Genomic DNA, 18,923 nt, shown 5'->3' with positions numbered 1-18,923 from the left:
AGGATAATTCGCTTTTCTTAGAGTACCTCACTTCTTCACCTGCGGATTTATTTTTACTGCATATGTCAATGAACATATTTTCACAATATAATTATATAATGTAAAACGACATTACCCTTAATCATGGTACTTACCTGGAACTGATACAGTAAAAACTACCCAACCATATAAATGCGTAAATCATTTTATTGAGCTTGGATATTGTAAGTCACCTTGGACAAAAAGTGCGAGCTAAATCAATAAGGACCGAATGAACATGCATATAATATTTTGAATGGTACATGCATCGTAATGTTCCGATGCTTAAACCTTGTCTGGAGTACAATCACTCGACATAAACATACAATACAGGGAAATCCTTGTCAAGCTATATGAAAATTACAAACACACACACACACACACTTTCTGAACCGCTTGTCCCATTCGGGGTCACGGGGAGCCAGAGCCTAACCCGGCAACACAGGGAGCAAGGCTGGAGGGGGAGGGGACACACCCAGGGCGGGACACCACTCCATCACAAGGCACCCCAAGCGGGACTGGAACCCCAGACCCACCAGAGAGCAGGACTGGGCCAAACCCGCTGCGCCACTGCACCCCCCGTCTGAAGATCACCAGTTACTCAAATAGTATCCAAGAGAAAAGGTATTAAGTGCCCAAATGTGGGTTCAATTTGAAGGGGAGAAGGGAGTGGAGGAAAATAAACATTTTTTAGCACACTTTTTCATGAGAGGAAGGACTTCAGCAGAAAAAAATAGAAAGGGGGAAAAGCTCATGTCAGCACAATATTGTTGGTGATACACAACACTATATTTTGTTCCATATTTTTTCTCTTTTTTTAAAGCACAGGAAGAGGTATATTAGACACTGCTTAATTCACAGCTTTTTTTCTGACTCAGCTACAGTGGTTTCTTTGAACGCCTGTGAAAGGAACAAGCTGTAACCCACTGGTTACACACAGACTTCAGTAACGCAAGTTGAGAAAGTTATAACAGAGTTCTACCAAGGACTGTTTACACAGTCAAGAACCAGTGGGGAAATCTGGGCCTGTCGCCTCCACTGTGCGCCTTCACTGCGCCTTGTGTGATCTTATAATTACAAATCACCTGGGGGCAAGTAAGGAAAGGTCACATTTTACTTTTAAACTTTTTTTTCTTTACGCTGTACTAAGTCAGGATGTCCTTATGTTTGTTGTCATAAGGCTGCCGATCAAAAAGGAATGTAAAACACATCCTTCCCTAGGCTTTAGATCATCGTAAATCATTTAAGGAATACGTTCATACTTTAACCGCACACACAGAAGTCCATACATCTCAATGCAAGATTAACATAGCAGCTTTTAAATAAATACAATGTTTATTTCAAGTCAACTTATTCTTTAAGTTTAAAACAGCAAGCTTGAAATTCAGAATAGGACTGTAACTGCAGTTGTCCTAAATTGCTGTAACTGCTTGAGAAACTTTAAACTAAAAACTTTAAATTAAAAATGAAACCTACAAAATGAAACAATGTCCTGAGCAAAACATACAGCAAAATGTATGTTACTGTATATCGAGGGGTAAGATATAACTATTATAAATATATCGGTATAAATGTTATATGTTACTGTATATAGAGGGGTAAGCTATAACCATTATAAATATATCAGTATATATTGTATCATATAATCATATATGTGTAATCATGGTAGCACAGAGAGTAGCACTGCTGTCTCACAGCGCCTGGGTGGTGTGAGAGGGTATGGGTTTGATCCCCAGTCTGTATGGAGTTTGCATGTTCTCTCTGTATCTGTGTGGGTTTCCTCCAGGTGCTCTGGTTTCCTCCCACAGTCCAAAGACATGCTGTTCAGTTCCCCCATAGTGTGTGAGTGACAGAGAGTGAGTGTGTTCCACTGATTTATGGATGAATGACCCAGTGTAAGTGGTGTATCTCACTGTGAATAAGGTGTGTGGGCTGATAACACTACATAGAGTTCATTAGAAGTTGCTCTGGAGAAAAGTTGTTTGCTAAAAAAGTAAATGTAAATAAAGAAAAATGTAGTTCAGAGGGGAAAAGTTAAGGTATTATCTGGGGTAGAATTTTATCCACAATATAAAGATATGCACCGTTTTATCTACAAGATCATTTGCATTTAACTATAGCACTGAAGAGGCATTTTCAAACTGGAAGACTTTTTGGCATTTCAGGATATTTACATGGTATTTGGAATTCATGCATATTTGTAATTTACAGAGTAGTGGTGTGTCATTCCTTCTAAATGCAACAGTGTGGAACTTGTTAGTGTCCTAATGGAATTACCTTAATATGATGAGGGAATCCCATTACGTAGCAAATGGAGTGCAGTAATAATGTACTCACAGTCATTTTCCCACTGCGGTTGGCCTCCTCTCGCTCTGCCAGGGCTTTCAGGAAGTTATCTTTTAGTTCTTTTCCAACACTTGCCAATGTTCTGGAAAAGACAACATTCAGATGGCTTGAAATGTTTCTTTTTAAAAAAGCTTTTCTACAACTTCAATAAAGATCCTTTCAAGTTTTTACTATCTAACACAACAAGCTTACTGTTCTGTTGTTTTTATCAGTACCTGGGAAATATTACGAATATTTACTGAAGATCAATTCTGGTTTTCATCACAGAAATTTAAAATCCTAAAAGAAATGCTAACACGCATTCTGTTTCGGTAGGTATATGAAAATCTGAAAAGTAGATCCAAGGTCATAAATTTCTATTTGTGGTAGTTTTTACTCTGTGTCTGTGGTAATTCAAAGAGAATAACATCACAGATAAAGGATATATGCCAAATAGAGCACAGCTTCATGACGAGATCTTACATATCCAACAACAGTGTGCCATCACAAGCCATGTTATACCCCAAGCAGGACTCGAACCCCAGACCCACCAGAGAGCAGGACCCAGCCAAGGCTGCTGCACCACTGCACCACCTTCCGTACACAATGTTCTTAATTAAAGCTTTTTAAACGCATTTAATATTTCACCACTATATTCCCACCCACTCTTGTCCAGGAGAGAACCAAAACCTCAGACTTGGAGGTGCTGATTTTTAACCCAGATGCTTCACATTAGACAGTGAGTCACTTGAGTGCACATCAAAATCCTCAGTGAGATGAGGCAAAAGGGCATCATTATCATCTGCAAACAGGAGAGATACCACTCTGATTCCCCTCCAACTGGATGCCCTCCAGCCTTGGCAGCACCTTCTTATCCTGTTTATTCACTCCTGGAAAAAAGTTGGTTGCTCTCTTCAGGTAAAGGGGAGGGTGTACTGCCCAGTGGAGGAGTTCAAGAATCTCAGTCTGGTTGAGGAGTGATGGAAAAGGGGAATGGGAAATGGAAAGGCAAACTGGAGCAGTGCCAGAAATTTTGCAGGCACAATACCAGTCTCTGGTGGTAAAGTGGGAGCTGACACTTTGGAAAAGGTCCTGGTTTACCACTCAATCTATGCCGCCATTGTTGCCTATGGTCATGAGGTTTGGGTAATGTGTGAAAGAACAAGACTGTAGATACAAGCAGAAAAAATGAGGTTTCTCCGTGCAACTGTCGGCCTCACTCCATTACAAGGTGAGGAGCTTGGTGATCTGGGAGAGCTTCAAAGTACAGTCACACACATTTTCTGAACCGCTTGTCCCATACCGGGTCGCGGGGAACCGGAGCCTACCCGGTAACACAGGGCGTAAGGCCGGAGGGGGAGGGGACACACCCAGGACGGGACGCCAGTCCATCGCAAGGCACCCCAAGTGGGACTCAAACCCCAGACCCACCGGAGAGCAGGACCCGGTCCAACCCGCTGCGCCACCGTGCCCCCCAAGTACAGTCACTGCTCGTCCAAATCAAGAGCAGTCAGTTGAGGTGGTTAGAGCATGTTGGAAGAATGTCCCCTGGTCGACTCCTGCTGGAGTTACACCACACCCGTCCCATTGGGATGAGACCCCAGGGCAGACTCATGACACAATGGAGAGATTATATTTCTCAGATGGCCTGAGAATGCCTGGGTATTCCCTAGAAAAAAGCTGGCAATCACTGGTATAAAAGGGGCCTCCCTGTTTAGCTGGGTATCACCATGATCCTCTACAGGAAAAGTGAAACGACTGACTGACTGACTCACTCACTCACTATAAATACTACTATGTGTAAGAAAACATAACTGTCAGCAAGGTTCGCTCAAAACCTCTGCTACACTGTATACTTGGGACCGTACACTGGATGAACCGATGAAAAGTCTTAAACGGCAAAATTTTCATTCGTTACAGCTTAATCTTATGTTTCTTACAGAACATTACCTGTGAATACATCAAAACATCTGTATTACTAAGCTTTCATTGTGACACAGTGGTGGGATTTCTAAACAATCCGAGTAATGATCAGTGTTCCAGTCCAAATTGCAAGCTGAGAAGTCAGCGTACTTCTGTCCTCTGCCCGACAATTAAATAGAGTGACAAACCAATGATTCCCTTTCAAATTGTTGGATCTGAACACTTTAATTGGCTTGTTTCCATAGAAAGTGAGTTCTGGAATGGATTGAAGATTCCACACCTGACCAAACATTGGCAGTAATGTTTCAAACAGTTGAACAGTGCACTACCAGCAATTTCTTTCATCCAAAATTAACATCCACCAACTGTAAGCGTTCAAGACTGAGTTCAAGCCAATTAATTCAACTGCCAATGCAGCTACAATACACTGCATATGATAACAAGAGGCAAAAAATGTTCACTTCAGTATAAACTGTTTTCGAAGACTGAGTACATATCAAAATTAAACATACTTATTTTATAGTTATCGACCAAAAAATACCCCATTTGGGCTTGGAAGGTGCATTTTTTGTTTTTGTTGTTCTGCTCCATATTGTGCAGTGACAGTTGTACTGTCAAAGTTACCTGAAGAATCATCATTTAGATTAAAAGTCAGTGCCTTACAGGTAAAGGATGCCAATGGCAGTTCGTTCAATCATCTTCAGTGTTCTGTTCAATTATTACGACTCTCCCGTTTGTTCTTTATTGATTTGTCCAAGTAATGTCGTTACACAATGAAAAAGTGTAACCCATGGCTGAAATGTGATCGTGTTATTTCATCAATTTTGCATTTTCATTAAATAAAAAGCATATATAGTTACTACTGTGAGTACTGGCCTCATTGCAATTTATTTCGAAAACACGGATGTGAATATCAACACATTTTCTATCCGAATGACACTTCCATACACACCTACTCGGGCAACGTGAGCTAGCAAAACCGTAGTATCAAACAAACGGGCTGTGCTCTGATAATCGTGTGTTTGTATCTAAAGTTCTTTGTTATGGAATTCAGCTGTCCATCTCTTTGGAGAGAAGTGCCTATAAAATGAATAAATGCAAATACATAAATATAGAGAAAAATACAGGTTTTACTGACTATACATTATAATATCAGTACAACACATTTCATCATAGTCCATTTTTTCCCAATGTGCGGAGAAAGAATTACTATAAAAAAAATACTAGAAACTGTTGGTTTTGTGAACTATAAACCAACAATAAACTCCAACCAAGTGTGCTGGTGAATTAGCAGATATAACTAGTCTGGTCTTCAGCAGAAGTTCCATATTGTCATAAGAAATCATATGTCAGCGAACACGTACTAAGCGCTATGTTGCCGTTTTATATACTGCTCAAGATTCAAAAAGCGATGTCTCTGTAGTGTACAAAAAGTGTTTGGTGCCACAGTCTATCTGTTAAGGAAAGATGTGAACACATTTACAAGAGTAAAAAAGACTTCTAAGTCTAACAGCATCTGTGCTTTCGTGGAATATTTCAGAACATTTTTTTCCAATTTCTTTCTGCTTACATTTGGTCAAGCATTTTCTTGACTGATTATACTGTACAGCTATATATACACTAGTAGTAAATAATGAGCTGCACTGTAAAAATTCTCTATTTTACATAAACTCCAAATGACCTTGAGAGTATAATGATAAACCAGGTAAGCAGAGCAAATGTGGAATAATTATGACATACAGTAGAGAGGTTGAAGAGGTTAATTCACTGAAGAAGTTGATTGATTCTTCCATTTGGACGTTCAGCGTTAACAGGAACGCCTGTGTTAAAACATATTATTTCCATTCAACACAAATTGCAAGAAGGATTCATACCTTTTTTCTTTTTAAATATACCAAAATTTCGGACAAGAATAAAGTGACTTTTTATGTAAGATCCACAATGAGACTCTTAGAAGAATCGCATGGTAGTGAAAGTGCATGAGCAGCACATATTTGGAGGCTGGGAGCTTGCTCCATCTCTTGAGTGAGTGAAGGATCGCTGCTGGGTCATGAAGGCCGAGGCCCCAATGTAAACACAGGTGCCGAGGAGGCAAGTGAATGGGGTAACCCCATCCAGTAGCTAAAAAAACATACACAGTCACGCATCGGGGATGAATAACACCTCTACAAACACAGAAAAGAGAGTAAAAATGTTCTTCCCCCAACAAATCCGCTTATCAAGGCTCATTTGCAAAGATTAACAAGGAGTTCACCATCATACTGTAATTATTACAAAAAAGTATTGTATGCTGTGCCGTGAATCCAGGTTGTTTTTAAACCATTGCTCACCGGGAGTTAGGTATTTTTATAAAATCTGCAATAATATTACTGTTCCATTCTGCTGGCTGAGAAAGCAATGTCACAAGTGTAGTAAAGATTCCAAAAAGCTGTCATGAAAACAGCGGACATCTTAAAAAAATTTCTTAAGCACCACAAGCCTTCCAAATCTAATGATTAATAAAACTGCTTTAAGGTTACCAGGTTTAGCAAGCTTTACTGACCAACTTTTTCCATGCCAAAAGCTTGGGAAATCATAATTTCCTTATTGCCATGATTCAAACAATGAGTTAACTAGAACTCATCTGATCATTACCCTGATTTTATTTTAATCATTTGACATATACCTCTCTGTAGACTATTTGAATCTACCTTCCCAAATATGAATGCATTTTTCCCTTGCAACACACTAACCCCAACACGCACAAGGAAAGCACACATCCTCCACTCTCACCCTGAACACTGGTGTTACGCACGGATGTGTGTCGAGTTCTCTGCTGTATGCACTCTTCACAAATGACAGTCTACCCGCCCACGCAACGAACACCCTTGTGAAGTTCACAGATGATACGAGAGTCATCGGTTTGATTATAAACAATGATGAGACTGCCTGTATGCAGTCTCTGATGAGGTACAAAACCTGACATCCTAGTGCTCTGCCAACAATCTCATTCTTAACACCAGGAAGACAAAGGAAATAGTGGTGGACTTCAGGAAGAAAAGGAGAACTGACCTCAGTCCTGTGCCCATAAATGGTGCGGCTGTGGAGCGAGTCCCCAGTTTCAAATTCCTAGGGGTGAACATTACAGAAGACCTCTCCTGGACCACACACACACACACATACACACACACCTCTACTGTCATTGGAAAGGCACAACAACGTCTTATTTCTTGAGAAGACTGAGGAGAGTGAGACTGCCCCAGGATCTTCTCATGAATTTCTACCGAAGTACAGTGTATCGACGTACTGCATTAGAGCACGGTACACCAGTTGCACAAGAGAAGAGAAGAAGGCTCTGCAACAGGTCATGAAGACAGCTCAGAACATTACTGGCACACAGCTACCAGCAGTCGAGGACATTTATCTGTCCAGATGTCAGAGCAGAGCCTCCAAAATTATCAGGGAATCCACTCACCCTGCACACCACCTCTTTAAACTGCTCCGCTCTGCAAGACGATATAGGACAATTCACTCGCACAAGAATGAAAAACAGCTTCTTCCCCAGTGAAACAGCTGAACACTGCTTAATTTTTATCGTATTATATTGTATTATACTGCATTATCTATTTGTAACTGTATTATCTGTTTAAACCATTTTTTTTTTTTTTAAATTTTTATACTTTAGTGTTTGTGTTTTATACTGTTGTTTAAAGAACTCAGGGAATACCACTATAATTTTGTGACAAAGTCTTCAATCCAATTCAATTCAGTAAGATTGCATACACTTAACATACATGTACTGAGCATCATTAGAGCATTTCGGATGTTAGGCGATTTGAATGTTGTGCGAACATCATATACTATAATATTTCAACTAATACAGTACTGTACTACTGTATACATGACTGTCGAGTGGGACGTGCCTAAGTCGTGAGCAATAATATTCACTCCTTTTCCACCTTTGTGTTGTTTAATCGCTTTTAATCGCCAGGCAGTCCACGACTTACGAATGTCTGACTTACGTGCAACCCGTAGTTACGAACCACCTCCTTACTGACCAGAAGTTAATTTTTTTGTTACCCTTAAGTAAAAATCTTATGAAAACTTCATAATGAAGCCTATTATATTAAAAACTTTGAGTTACTGTACATACCATGGTTCGTAATTACAAACGGGCACTACTTTGCGATGTGCATCAAAACATTGTTTGTTTACAGTAGTTTGTCGGCTCGTGGACGGGGCGTGTGAGCCTGGGGTAGGACAAAGACTTTCTTCTTTACAGTCGGACCATGTCGCTGTTAAGTGTCACGTGTTACTGTATTTGGCTTTAATTTTTTTTGTTTTTACCCTCCTAGCTATGGCACCAAAGCGTAAATGTGATGCAAGTAATGGTAACGTATGCAAGAAAAGGAAAACGATCACGACTGAACTAAAGTGAAAATAATAAAGTGAAAGGTGAAACGCCAACGAACACTGGAAAAGCGAACATTAAAGTTTCTTTCTTGTCACACACACACACACAGAGAGAGAGCACTCGTATGAAAGACACTTCTCAACCTCTTCCCAGTTGTGGAATTTCACTCCAGACACCCCCCCCGCATTCTCAAACCTACCTTGCTTTGCTCTTCCAAGTACTGTCTCTCGTCGTTCCCCAGCCCCACTCCATGTCTCTTTGGTAACGACTGCCCCCTTGTCCCTCAACCATGATTTTGGATTCTCGCCTCTGTTCAGTTCGCCGATCGACCAACTGGCCATTCGCCCGTCCCCGACTACAAGAACACATCTAGCCCTTTTGATTCTGAATAAACGATCCTGCACTTGGGTTCAGTCTCCTCCATGTCCTCTATTCATCATAACATTAGCAACATTTATTATCTCTTTCTATGTCGCTCTTTTTTATAAATACTGTAGTTACATTTATCATCATTACACTGTATTATTATTATATTAAAGATGTTTTAGTGTATGCGGCAGTGTTTCTTTAATGTTTTTTAATGCATGAAAAGGTACACGACATACTATACACTACGACAAACATTTGACAAACTGGCATTAGATACCCATCATACATAACTATTTCGACTTGCATCAAAATCTGACTTAAAGACACTACTGAGGACACGGAACTCGTTCGTAACCCGGGGACTGCCTGTATTCACTTCGCCCATGATCTCTTAAGTTCATGTAAGGTGTATAAATGCGCTGTAACAAAAATGATCACTGTGCATGCCCAGAATTACAGTGCAGTAAACTGATTTACTTTAAATCAAAGGCACAAAATCATTCTGAGTTTATCCATAAAATTAAACAGTATTGTATGAGAAGTCTTGTATTTCTTAAAAAGAAATCACAGTATTTACTGTATATTGTAGTTGGTTGAAATACAATACAGAATCTTGGCTATTTAGTCAGTACAAGTACAGTATACCATAATAGGCTTCATATACACACACATATACATATACATATATATACACACACACACATATATATATATATATATATAAAGGGGGGCACGGTGGTGCAGTGGGTTGGACCGGGTCCTGCTCTCGGGTGGGTCTGGGGTTCGAGTCCCGCTTGGGGTGCCTTGCGACGGACTGGCGTCCCGTCCTGGGTGTGTCCCCTCCCCCTCCGGCCTTACGCTCTGTGTTGCCGGGTAGGCTCCGGTTCCCCGTGACCCCGTATGGGACAAGCGGTTCTGAAAATGTGTGTGTGTGTGTATATATAATAGGCATCCATTGTACATATGATGCTCGCACAATGTTCAAATCACCTAACGTCCTATTGGACAGCACATATCCTGGATGTTAAGTGTTACATGACTCTTACATTTTACATTTACATTTTAATCCTTACTCTTAATGACTTACACTACAGAGTTAGACAACCGAGTCCAGTTAACTTTTGTTCAGTTTCGAAACCACTTGGACGAAATGGCACATTTTGTAATCGGTGAGAAATTCAATAAGAACTCATGGAAGCTTCTGGCCTTTAAGCACTACTGCCTTTGACCTTATTCTAGCATTCCCAGATTTAAATAGGTTCAGTCCAATCTATGCCAATGTCCTCAATGTCATGTAAAGGGTAGCTCCTAAGATCGCATTTTAAGTTATTCTTTACTTTTAGAAAAACATGTTGAAAAATATTTTTATTTACTTTATAACCCTGGAGTATACCCCCTTCAGGCCATGCTGAAATCAAAAACTGTATAAAGTTTAGTAAACTGCTCCAAACAAAAACTAGTGGGAATTAGGAAAAGCTCAGAAAAGTAACCAAACCTGTGTCCTCACATTCCGAACAATAAGTATGAGAACCAAATTAAAGTACACCATTTCACAAAATACATTATCTTCAACATTTTATTCGCTTACTGTAGCTGAGACACTTACCCTTAATTATACCCAAGATGACATATGATAAAAAAATATAAGGAATAGCAGTGGATAAAAGTCGCACAGTAACACGAGAGATACACAAGCACACATCTATACCACGTATTACAGCCAGAGGCAACAGAAGAAACAAAAATGTGCAACTATACATAGGGGCTGTCAGAACTCTTCTCTACATTCTATATTATGTTTTATTTGTTTGCTTTGCCTGTCTGTTAGACTTATTTATACTGACAAATGTCTTGGCACAGTTAACAGAGGACACATGCCAGCTGTGATGTTTAAAACTGCATTGTGCGTTTCAGTATAATGCAGAACCACTGAATGAGCACTACATCACAGCAATCAGTTTCAAATTAAGGATAAGGTTTGATTCCCTAGACTATTTCCGTAGAATGAAAATTTCTTAAATGTTAAACCAAGCCAAGCAGAAAGCAATGAATAAATGCAGATGCCCCTCTTGACTCCTTTTTCGTTTCCTCAGGTGGAAACCATATGATACCATTGGTACTACAGTGAGCGGAATGCTTTGTGTTACCACAACATCATGGTGAGTTGAATTCCTGGAAGACAATTTAAAGAGTATTGTTGCCATTTCTCATAAAATTTAGTAGCAAATGTTGTATCAACAAACTGAACACAGACACATTAGTTTTCTATTTAGATCTTCTGGTCTGAACACGCAGTCTGATGTTCTTAGCAGAAATAAAATACTGAACAAGAGTTACTTGTCTCACAAATACTCTCTACTCAAAAACTATGCCTTCTTTCTAAAAACATCAAAAGTACTCATATGCACTCTAAAACTCTTAAAAATATGCTACATTGTTATCTTAAAAACAGTATGAATATAGGGCTTTGCCAGAAAAACAAATGTCTCTAATGTGACTTTGAGTTTTTAATGTTGTTCACCTGATATACAGTTGTGAAACTGTCTTACCCCTAGAAAACTAACAACGGAAATCAATGAAGATTTCGATGATCATCAGCTTGGACCTACTGAAAGCATACGGTACCTGCCCATAGCTGTAGAAATTATATTCTCGACAACATAGGATTAGATTATAATACTGAAAGAGGGTGGCAAAGCTGCTACAACATGTCATTGGAGGTTCAAAATACACACACACACACACACACACACACACACACACACACACACACACACATTTTCAGAACCGCTTGTCCCATACGGGGTCACGGGGAACCGGAGCCCAACCCGGCAACTCAGGGCATAAGGCTGGAGGGGGAGGGGACACACCCAGGACAGGACACCAGTCCGTCGCAAGGCACCCCAAGCGGGACTTGAACCCCAGACCCACCGAAGAGCAGGACTGTGGTCCAACCCACTGCGCCACCGCACCCCCTCATCGGTTCAAAATACATTGATTAAATATCATAATACCTATAATACCCGAAACATCCGCAGTACAAGCTCATTTAAGAACATTTATATTACAAAAATGACAGTTAAAGAGTGGTGGGGTGCATCAATGAATATTCACACCGTGAGAACAGATTTGGTAAAAACACACACACACACACACACACACACACACACACACACACACACACACAGTCTGAAACCACTTGGCCCGGTAAACCGAAGCCTAACCCGGCAACACAGGGCGCAAGGCCGGAAGGGGAAGGGACACACCCAGGATGGGACACCAGTCCATCGCAAGGCAGGACTTGAACCCCACACCCACCGGAAAGCAGGTCCCAGCCAAACCCGCTGTGCCACTGGTAAAAAATACCAAATATCTAAAACAATAAATGTCACAGTTTCTACCACTTTAAAAGAAAACCACATCAATATACTACAATTCCCCATATTTTTTTTCCACATGACAAGCTTATAGAATGATTCATTTATACTTTGCATTACTAGTGAAGCAGAGCTACTAAATACTCCTTCAAATCATAATGCCATTAACAGTGCTTTAGAGAACTCCCACAACTACAACTTTAGAGACCTTTAAGTATAAATGTACTGTTTGTGAGAGCTCATGTTAAACATCTTAAAGCTTACCACTTTGTGCAAAAACTTTATGGGGCTATTGCTCTGTCATTAACTTCACGTCATGCCTGTAAGCACTCACCACTGCCATGCTGCGTTCTTCAAGGTTAGTAGGCGCTTAAATGCATCAAAAGAATGGCATCACCCAGAAAAGTAATGCACAGTGATTTCAGCTGCAAAAACAGTTGGAGACCTTACCTGCTCTCGTGTCATTTTCAGCCACAAGCCCAAAAATGCAGTTTCATGCATACAAGCACAGAGAAGAACAAGGACATTCTTTAACTGCAATGGCCTCTTTAACATCTCATACAGGAAGTGCTACAACATTCATGGGCTCGGCAATCAGCTGGCTTCAACAACTGCAGCACTCCTGAAACACCTTAATCTCCAGGTTTGGGGCAAAAAAGTAATAATATTCGTGCTTTTCCTTAGCTGGATTAAATTCCATAGACTGAAAATAAAAGTAATATTCTAAAATGTTTTATTAACCTTGATAAATCAGTGCATTGTGTCATGCAAAATCTAAGAAATCATTTTGTCAAGCTTTGGAGAGGGATTGAGACTCAACACAATAGAGGGTGTACCTTCTTCTGTTCTGTGTTTGCAGGGACTGTGGGTCAAACTTACTTCTGCTGGCTCCTCTTGGAGAGCCTTGAGGCCTCTGCAGCTGCTTTCCTTGTTTCAAATTCCTCCCTTTTCAGTACCTCCCCACTGCCCCTGTAGCCTAGCTCCACGAGCTGACGGGCCAACTCCTCATCCTGGTGGAGCAATGAAAACGATCTGGAACTCAGAGCGGAACACAAAGAAGGGAAGACCAGACACCTCCCCCAACACTCCCCCAACCCCATTTTAACACTTGGAGCAATATATGCACAACAGTATGGTTCAAGAAAGGTAATTAAACAGAGAGCAAGATTGTCATCTGTCTACAAAGGAACCATTATTCTTAAGTGCTAAAGAGCTGGGAGTGCGCAGGGTGGGTTTGGGGATGTTGGGGGGGGGGGGGTTGTGAAGGGCACCTGGGGTGTAGGGGGATGTGAGGGGGATTTAAAAGGAAGCAAACAACAAGCCATGGGCTTATTTGTGTTACAGAACCATGTGCATGACAAAATAATCTAAATAGAGCTATGTGGGCAGCCCAGTGGCTTGGTGGATCAAGGCTTCTGCCACATGTCATCACAACCCAGAGTTCATGCAGCCTACAGTACCCAGACAAGAGACGTCCTATTTTCTTCCAAAACCCAAGCAACTTTCATGTGGTGCAGCAGCAATGGATCTGGTCTAAGTTATTTGCTTAAAAATAGCTTCAGTGTTCATGGCCTTTAATTCTAAAGCCAATTTGCAAAGAATTCAGCTAAAAATCCATTTACTTTTTCAATGATTACTATATGTTTAAAGCAGCTCATCCAATAATTGAAGCGTAAAAGTATCTGAGTTGTACATATGGCAAAATAAATATAAATGCATATACCAGCTATAAGACATTAAAATGTTTATAGAACTGAACAAATACTAGTTGATTTGAAATGCATACCAGTAACAAAGGAAAAATAATTGATTATTTCTACGTAAACTTCAATGTTAAAAAACAAGGTTTAAAATGTTTTATTTACATCCATTCCTTGACTTAACTTGCTCAATCTGTAGTTTACTGATGCTGTTAAAACCTGCATGCATTTACAGTATAGTTAACAGTAGATCCCAAATGAAACTTCCACATAAAAACACAGACTCGTTTTTTGCCAGTGAAAGGTTTTTTTAATGTTTTTTTTAGCTGTTATTTCCCATTTACCGAAGGTGGTATAAAAGATTTTTACTGCTGATATTGTATATAGGAAGTAAAGCAAGAGATGGACAGTACAACTCATAGTGGCATTAGCTAAACGGAACAGATGCAGGTTTATCAAAATATCAGATTACAAATTTATAGACACATGTACAGGTCACAAATTTGTCCAAATATGATTAATTGTATCATAATGCAACACGTGATGTTACATCATTTATTATGTTTATTCACTTAACAGAAGCTTTTCTCCCAAGTGACTTGCAATGTTATGTTAATTACAATGATTACCAATTCATAAATCTGGGTAATTTTTACTGGAGTAATTCAGGAATAATGAACGAACGAACGAACGAACGAGCGAACGAACGAAGAAATTACACAAAACTTTATCTCAGAGAGAAATTGTTTGGTTGTAAAACCATACAATAAACAAACTATGTGTGCACATACATGTGTACAGACATACATTGGAGACACAAACACTGTAAATAATACATAAATAAGTTACATAAATGAATAAGTTAGTTACTTATGAAAACAAGGGTAGCCAGTACTTCCTACAGCAGGGGGTTTGATGTCAATCCAAGTCCTTTAGGTACAAGGTGGCTCTAACAACTATTACCTGTTGCCCCCACACTGAAAGGTTTTACATGTTTTCATTCAAATAGCAAAATGAAAATATTCCTAACTGAAAAAAGTTTTTCCAGAGAATTTACCTACAAGAACAGTTTCATCCATGAAAAGCATTGGGGCATGTTTTTAAGTTAGCTTAAAGAGCACGGGTTTTAATGTTTAATGAGGTTTCAACAGGGGATGAGGGAGGCAGTGGAGAGTTTCCCTTGAACAATTATACAGCATCACTAACAGAGGCTTAAATGTGCTTTTTAACTGTAAAAAGCTATATAGCACAGGTGGAGAAACTCTAAAAAGTATCCTATTGGTATAAGCTATAGATTTAAACCAGTGTGAAACACTGATACACCAGTATAGAGATATTATAAAGAACTAAGATGTGACAAAAAATTGATTTCCTTTTTAAGAGAACAGTCAGACCACCGTGGTTGATGCCTAAAAAATACGGATAAGAATTTCAACTTGTAAGGAGAGTCGGTAGTGTAGTAGTAGAGCGGTTGCCTTTGGACCCCAAGGTTGTAGGTTTGAATCTCACCTCTAGCTTTAGTACCCTTGAACATGGTACTTCATCTAAACTGCTCCAGTAGAATTACCTAGCTGCATAAATGGGTAAATAATTGTAAAGAGATTCCCACTGTAAGAAGCTCTAGAGAAGGGCATCAGATACATGAATAAATGTATGGTACCACAGGACTGGTTATTTTTAAGAATCTGTTCTGCAGAATTTTATTTTTTGTACAGACATTCGACAAAGTGCTACTGGAAAAAATACAAACATATAATTTTAAAGAAATTCCCAGTGTCTGAAAAATAACCATTGGGTTAGCTGCCACATCCTCTTTGAGCACTGCTGGGGCTTTCTATTTGCTAGTTTATTAGTTAGTAACTAACAGAGTAATAACTACCAGTGGATCTCCATACATAACCAAGCAGCTACACTTCTGTCTGTTACTGAATGCATTGTCTCTCATCACTTTTATTGGAATGAAAAAATATTGTTACCACAATATGCATGTTCAGCTAACTCCATTAATGTTAAATCTTGGTTGTTTATTCACCTTATCTACTTGAGCACCACATTAAAAAAAATCCCTATGAGTGAGAGTTTGGCAGGAAAAAAAAATATTCTGCATTCCTGTCAGGGTCACTGCCAGAATCCTGCTAAGATCTCAACATGGAAGTACAATAAACAAATACTCATAGAGAGCATTCCTTTGTAATAGGTCATACAGTAATTAGGATATGTTAATGACTCTGACCTTAAATTTTTAAAGCATAATCAGCATTAACTGAACACACCTAGATCATTGGAATAAATATATTATAATGAATAATACTTCGTGTTTTCCCACCTTTGTCAATACAGTCTTATTTAATCTAGAATGCCCAGGAGCAGTAGGGGGGCAGCCACTGGCACCTGGACCCCCAGAGGATTTTCTTCTCTCTTGACTTTCAGTTGGGAGTTTTTGTTCCTTTCCTCCATGGCCAGTAAGAATACTTACAGATTTATAAAAGCACAGATAATATATTATGCTAGTTTGTAGTTTGTTTCCTTGTCTGGTGTATTTGTTTCTGTGCTCTGTGTCACTGCGTGAGAAAAGCGCTCTATAAGAAAAGAACTGAATTGAATACAGAGCAGCAGTTACAACAAGATGTGTCCACAGTACATACCAATGCATACTGGTTCACCATCTGAAACCGCCTGTCCCATGTGGGGTTGCAAGGAGCCAGAGCCTAACCCAGCAGCACAGGGCGCAAGGCCGGAGGGGGAGGGGACACACCCAGGACGGGACGCCAGTCCGTCGCAAGGCACCCCGAGCAGGACTCAAACCCCAGACCCACCGGAGAGGAAGCAGAACCTGGCAAAACCCACCGCCCCGCTGCACCACCACACCCCCCTGCATACTGGTTAACGAACCCAAAACAGTTAAACACAGTTTGTACCTAAAATGCATTAGATTCATTACTAAAACACATTATAACAGTAATATCTGGAGACGATATACGACGTGGCTTGCATTACTTTGAAAATACTGGGGTCTACACATGAGAATAACAGGGCCATAGGGCGGGTGTGTCCCCCATCACTTAAGAAAGCATAATTTGCCCCTGATATATATTTTGTATATCTCATCTGACTAGTTTTGGTAATATTTTTGTTGGTTCCCTCAATATTCGACCCTGGGCCGAGATGATGACTGATGAACGTACATAAAACCTTTACGGAACTCTTGGTTTCACATCTCGCTTGATTGTGTCGCCATCTTTCGGAGGACAATGAAATTACAGTACGAGACAACAGCGCAAGGCGGATTCAGACACACAAACCCCTTCCGAGTGTCCGCTCGAATTTCGATGTTCTCGTCCAAAAGTCGGTGGTCCGTTACGAAGCGATTATAAAACATAGATTGTTACCAGTTTTACAGTTATTTTTGGAACGCATGGTTTATAGACCCCATTACAGAAATTAAACCGGCGTGTGTGTGCGAGTGTGAACTCCTGAACGTTAAGAGCGGTACAGCACTCTTTTAGAAAAATAAAGTATAAATATAAAATATAAATATAAAGCTTATATTTCGCCTCATTCGGGCTTTCATTTCCTGACCGCAAATATAGATACAACATTTGAACAGAATTACCGCTCGAGTGTGTTTCCACGGAACTGCTAAACTTGCACACGCTAAATGTTAAACGTATGGAAAACAGATTAAAAAAAATATTTATGACAAAAGCTGTGACTAGATCAAATCTGACCGGACCACATTCCAAAAGGTTGATTAAAAATTTGAAAGAAGAGTAAGTAAATTTACGGTATCAAGTACTGTGCCACTACCGTTTAAAATTATTAAATAATATTCCAACAACTTACTTATGACTACTAACAGTAATACTTTACGTAACAATTACCCTTTACACAAGGACACCTGGTAGCGTAGTGGTACGGCCTTTGGACCCAAAAGGTTGCAGGTTTGATTCCCATCCGGCTGTAGTACCTTGACAAAAAGTACTTACCCAACAATTGCTCCAGAAAATTTACTCGGCTTAATAATAAAGGCTTAACACAGTGTGTAACTGTAAGTCGCTTTGGAGAAAAGCGTCAACGACATAAGTAAACAATAATGCATCAAGCAAATATTAATATAAGGAGAAACTGTTGATACCCACTGTACCATCATCAAAAAGCGCATAACCGATGAACGGTAGGAGATCAGGAGGTGGGGACACCTTCTAAAACTTAGTTCAATTAGCTAGAGCTCAGCTAGTACGTTTCCCTAATTATAAGATTAAAGGCTTACCTCAAGGTAGTATAAATCCAAAGAAGTGATTTGCGAGTCAAGGAAATCCTCGTATGTGTTGAATTCAGTGACTAAATTATCTACCGCTGCTGTTGCATTGTCATCCTCCATCTTGTTTATAACCCTTCCTGTTAGGTTTCCATGGCAACGGTGGACCGCGCAAAAGCGAAAAGGAAGATTGTTGCGAGGTGGCGCTGCGCAGCACAACTGGCCTTCCACACTCGCTCAGAAAAAATGCACTCGCGAAACCTCAACAGCATACAGGAAGTGGATGTTTTTCACCCAATTAGTGTTCGAATATAACATTTCCCCCTTTGTTTTAATTCCTCAATGTTTTCTTATGCGAAAGAACACTTCACAGAGTCCTATGATTGATAATTCACAGTAACAATTCGTTGGAATGATCGCATTATTTTTGGATTACGTTAAACTAGTAAGCTTGTAGAAAAAAACTGTAATAGTTTTAAAAATAATTCTGTTGTGAGTCAGGCTTTTCCCAGTATCTTCTTATAAGTTACTTCTGGTGTTCAAAAAGACAGCATACTGCC

The 18,923-nt window shown here is 39.8% G+C and overlaps 1 protein-coding gene across 1 annotated transcript in view; it reads right to left on the bottom strand.

Annotated features, from left to right (window-relative positions):
• cfap299 (cilia and flagella associated protein 299) overlaps positions 1-18,610 on the bottom strand; it is a 55,431-nt gene extending 36,821 nt beyond the window's left edge. Inside the window, exons 1-3 of the mRNA XM_018759061.2 lie at positions 18,376-18,610; positions 13,285-13,415; positions 2,356-2,446 (exon numbers count right to left, since the gene is read on the bottom strand). Coding sequence (XP_018614577.1) covers positions 2,356-2,446; positions 13,285-13,415; positions 18,376-18,486 — 333 coding nt within the window. The 5' untranslated portion in view covers positions 18,487-18,610. The remainder of the gene's footprint in view (positions 1-2,355; positions 2,447-13,284; positions 13,416-18,375) is intronic.
• Positions 18,611-18,923: the final 313 nt, after the last annotated feature.

This window comes from Scleropages formosus, chromosome 17 (assembly GCF_900964775.1).
Source record: "Scleropages formosus chromosome 17, fSclFor1.1, whole genome shotgun sequence".
NCBI lineage: Eukaryota > Metazoa > Chordata > Actinopteri > Osteoglossiformes > Osteoglossidae > Scleropages > Scleropages formosus.
Note: the sequence above shows the minus strand (reverse complement) of the source record. Positions and strands in the feature narration are given on the sequence as shown.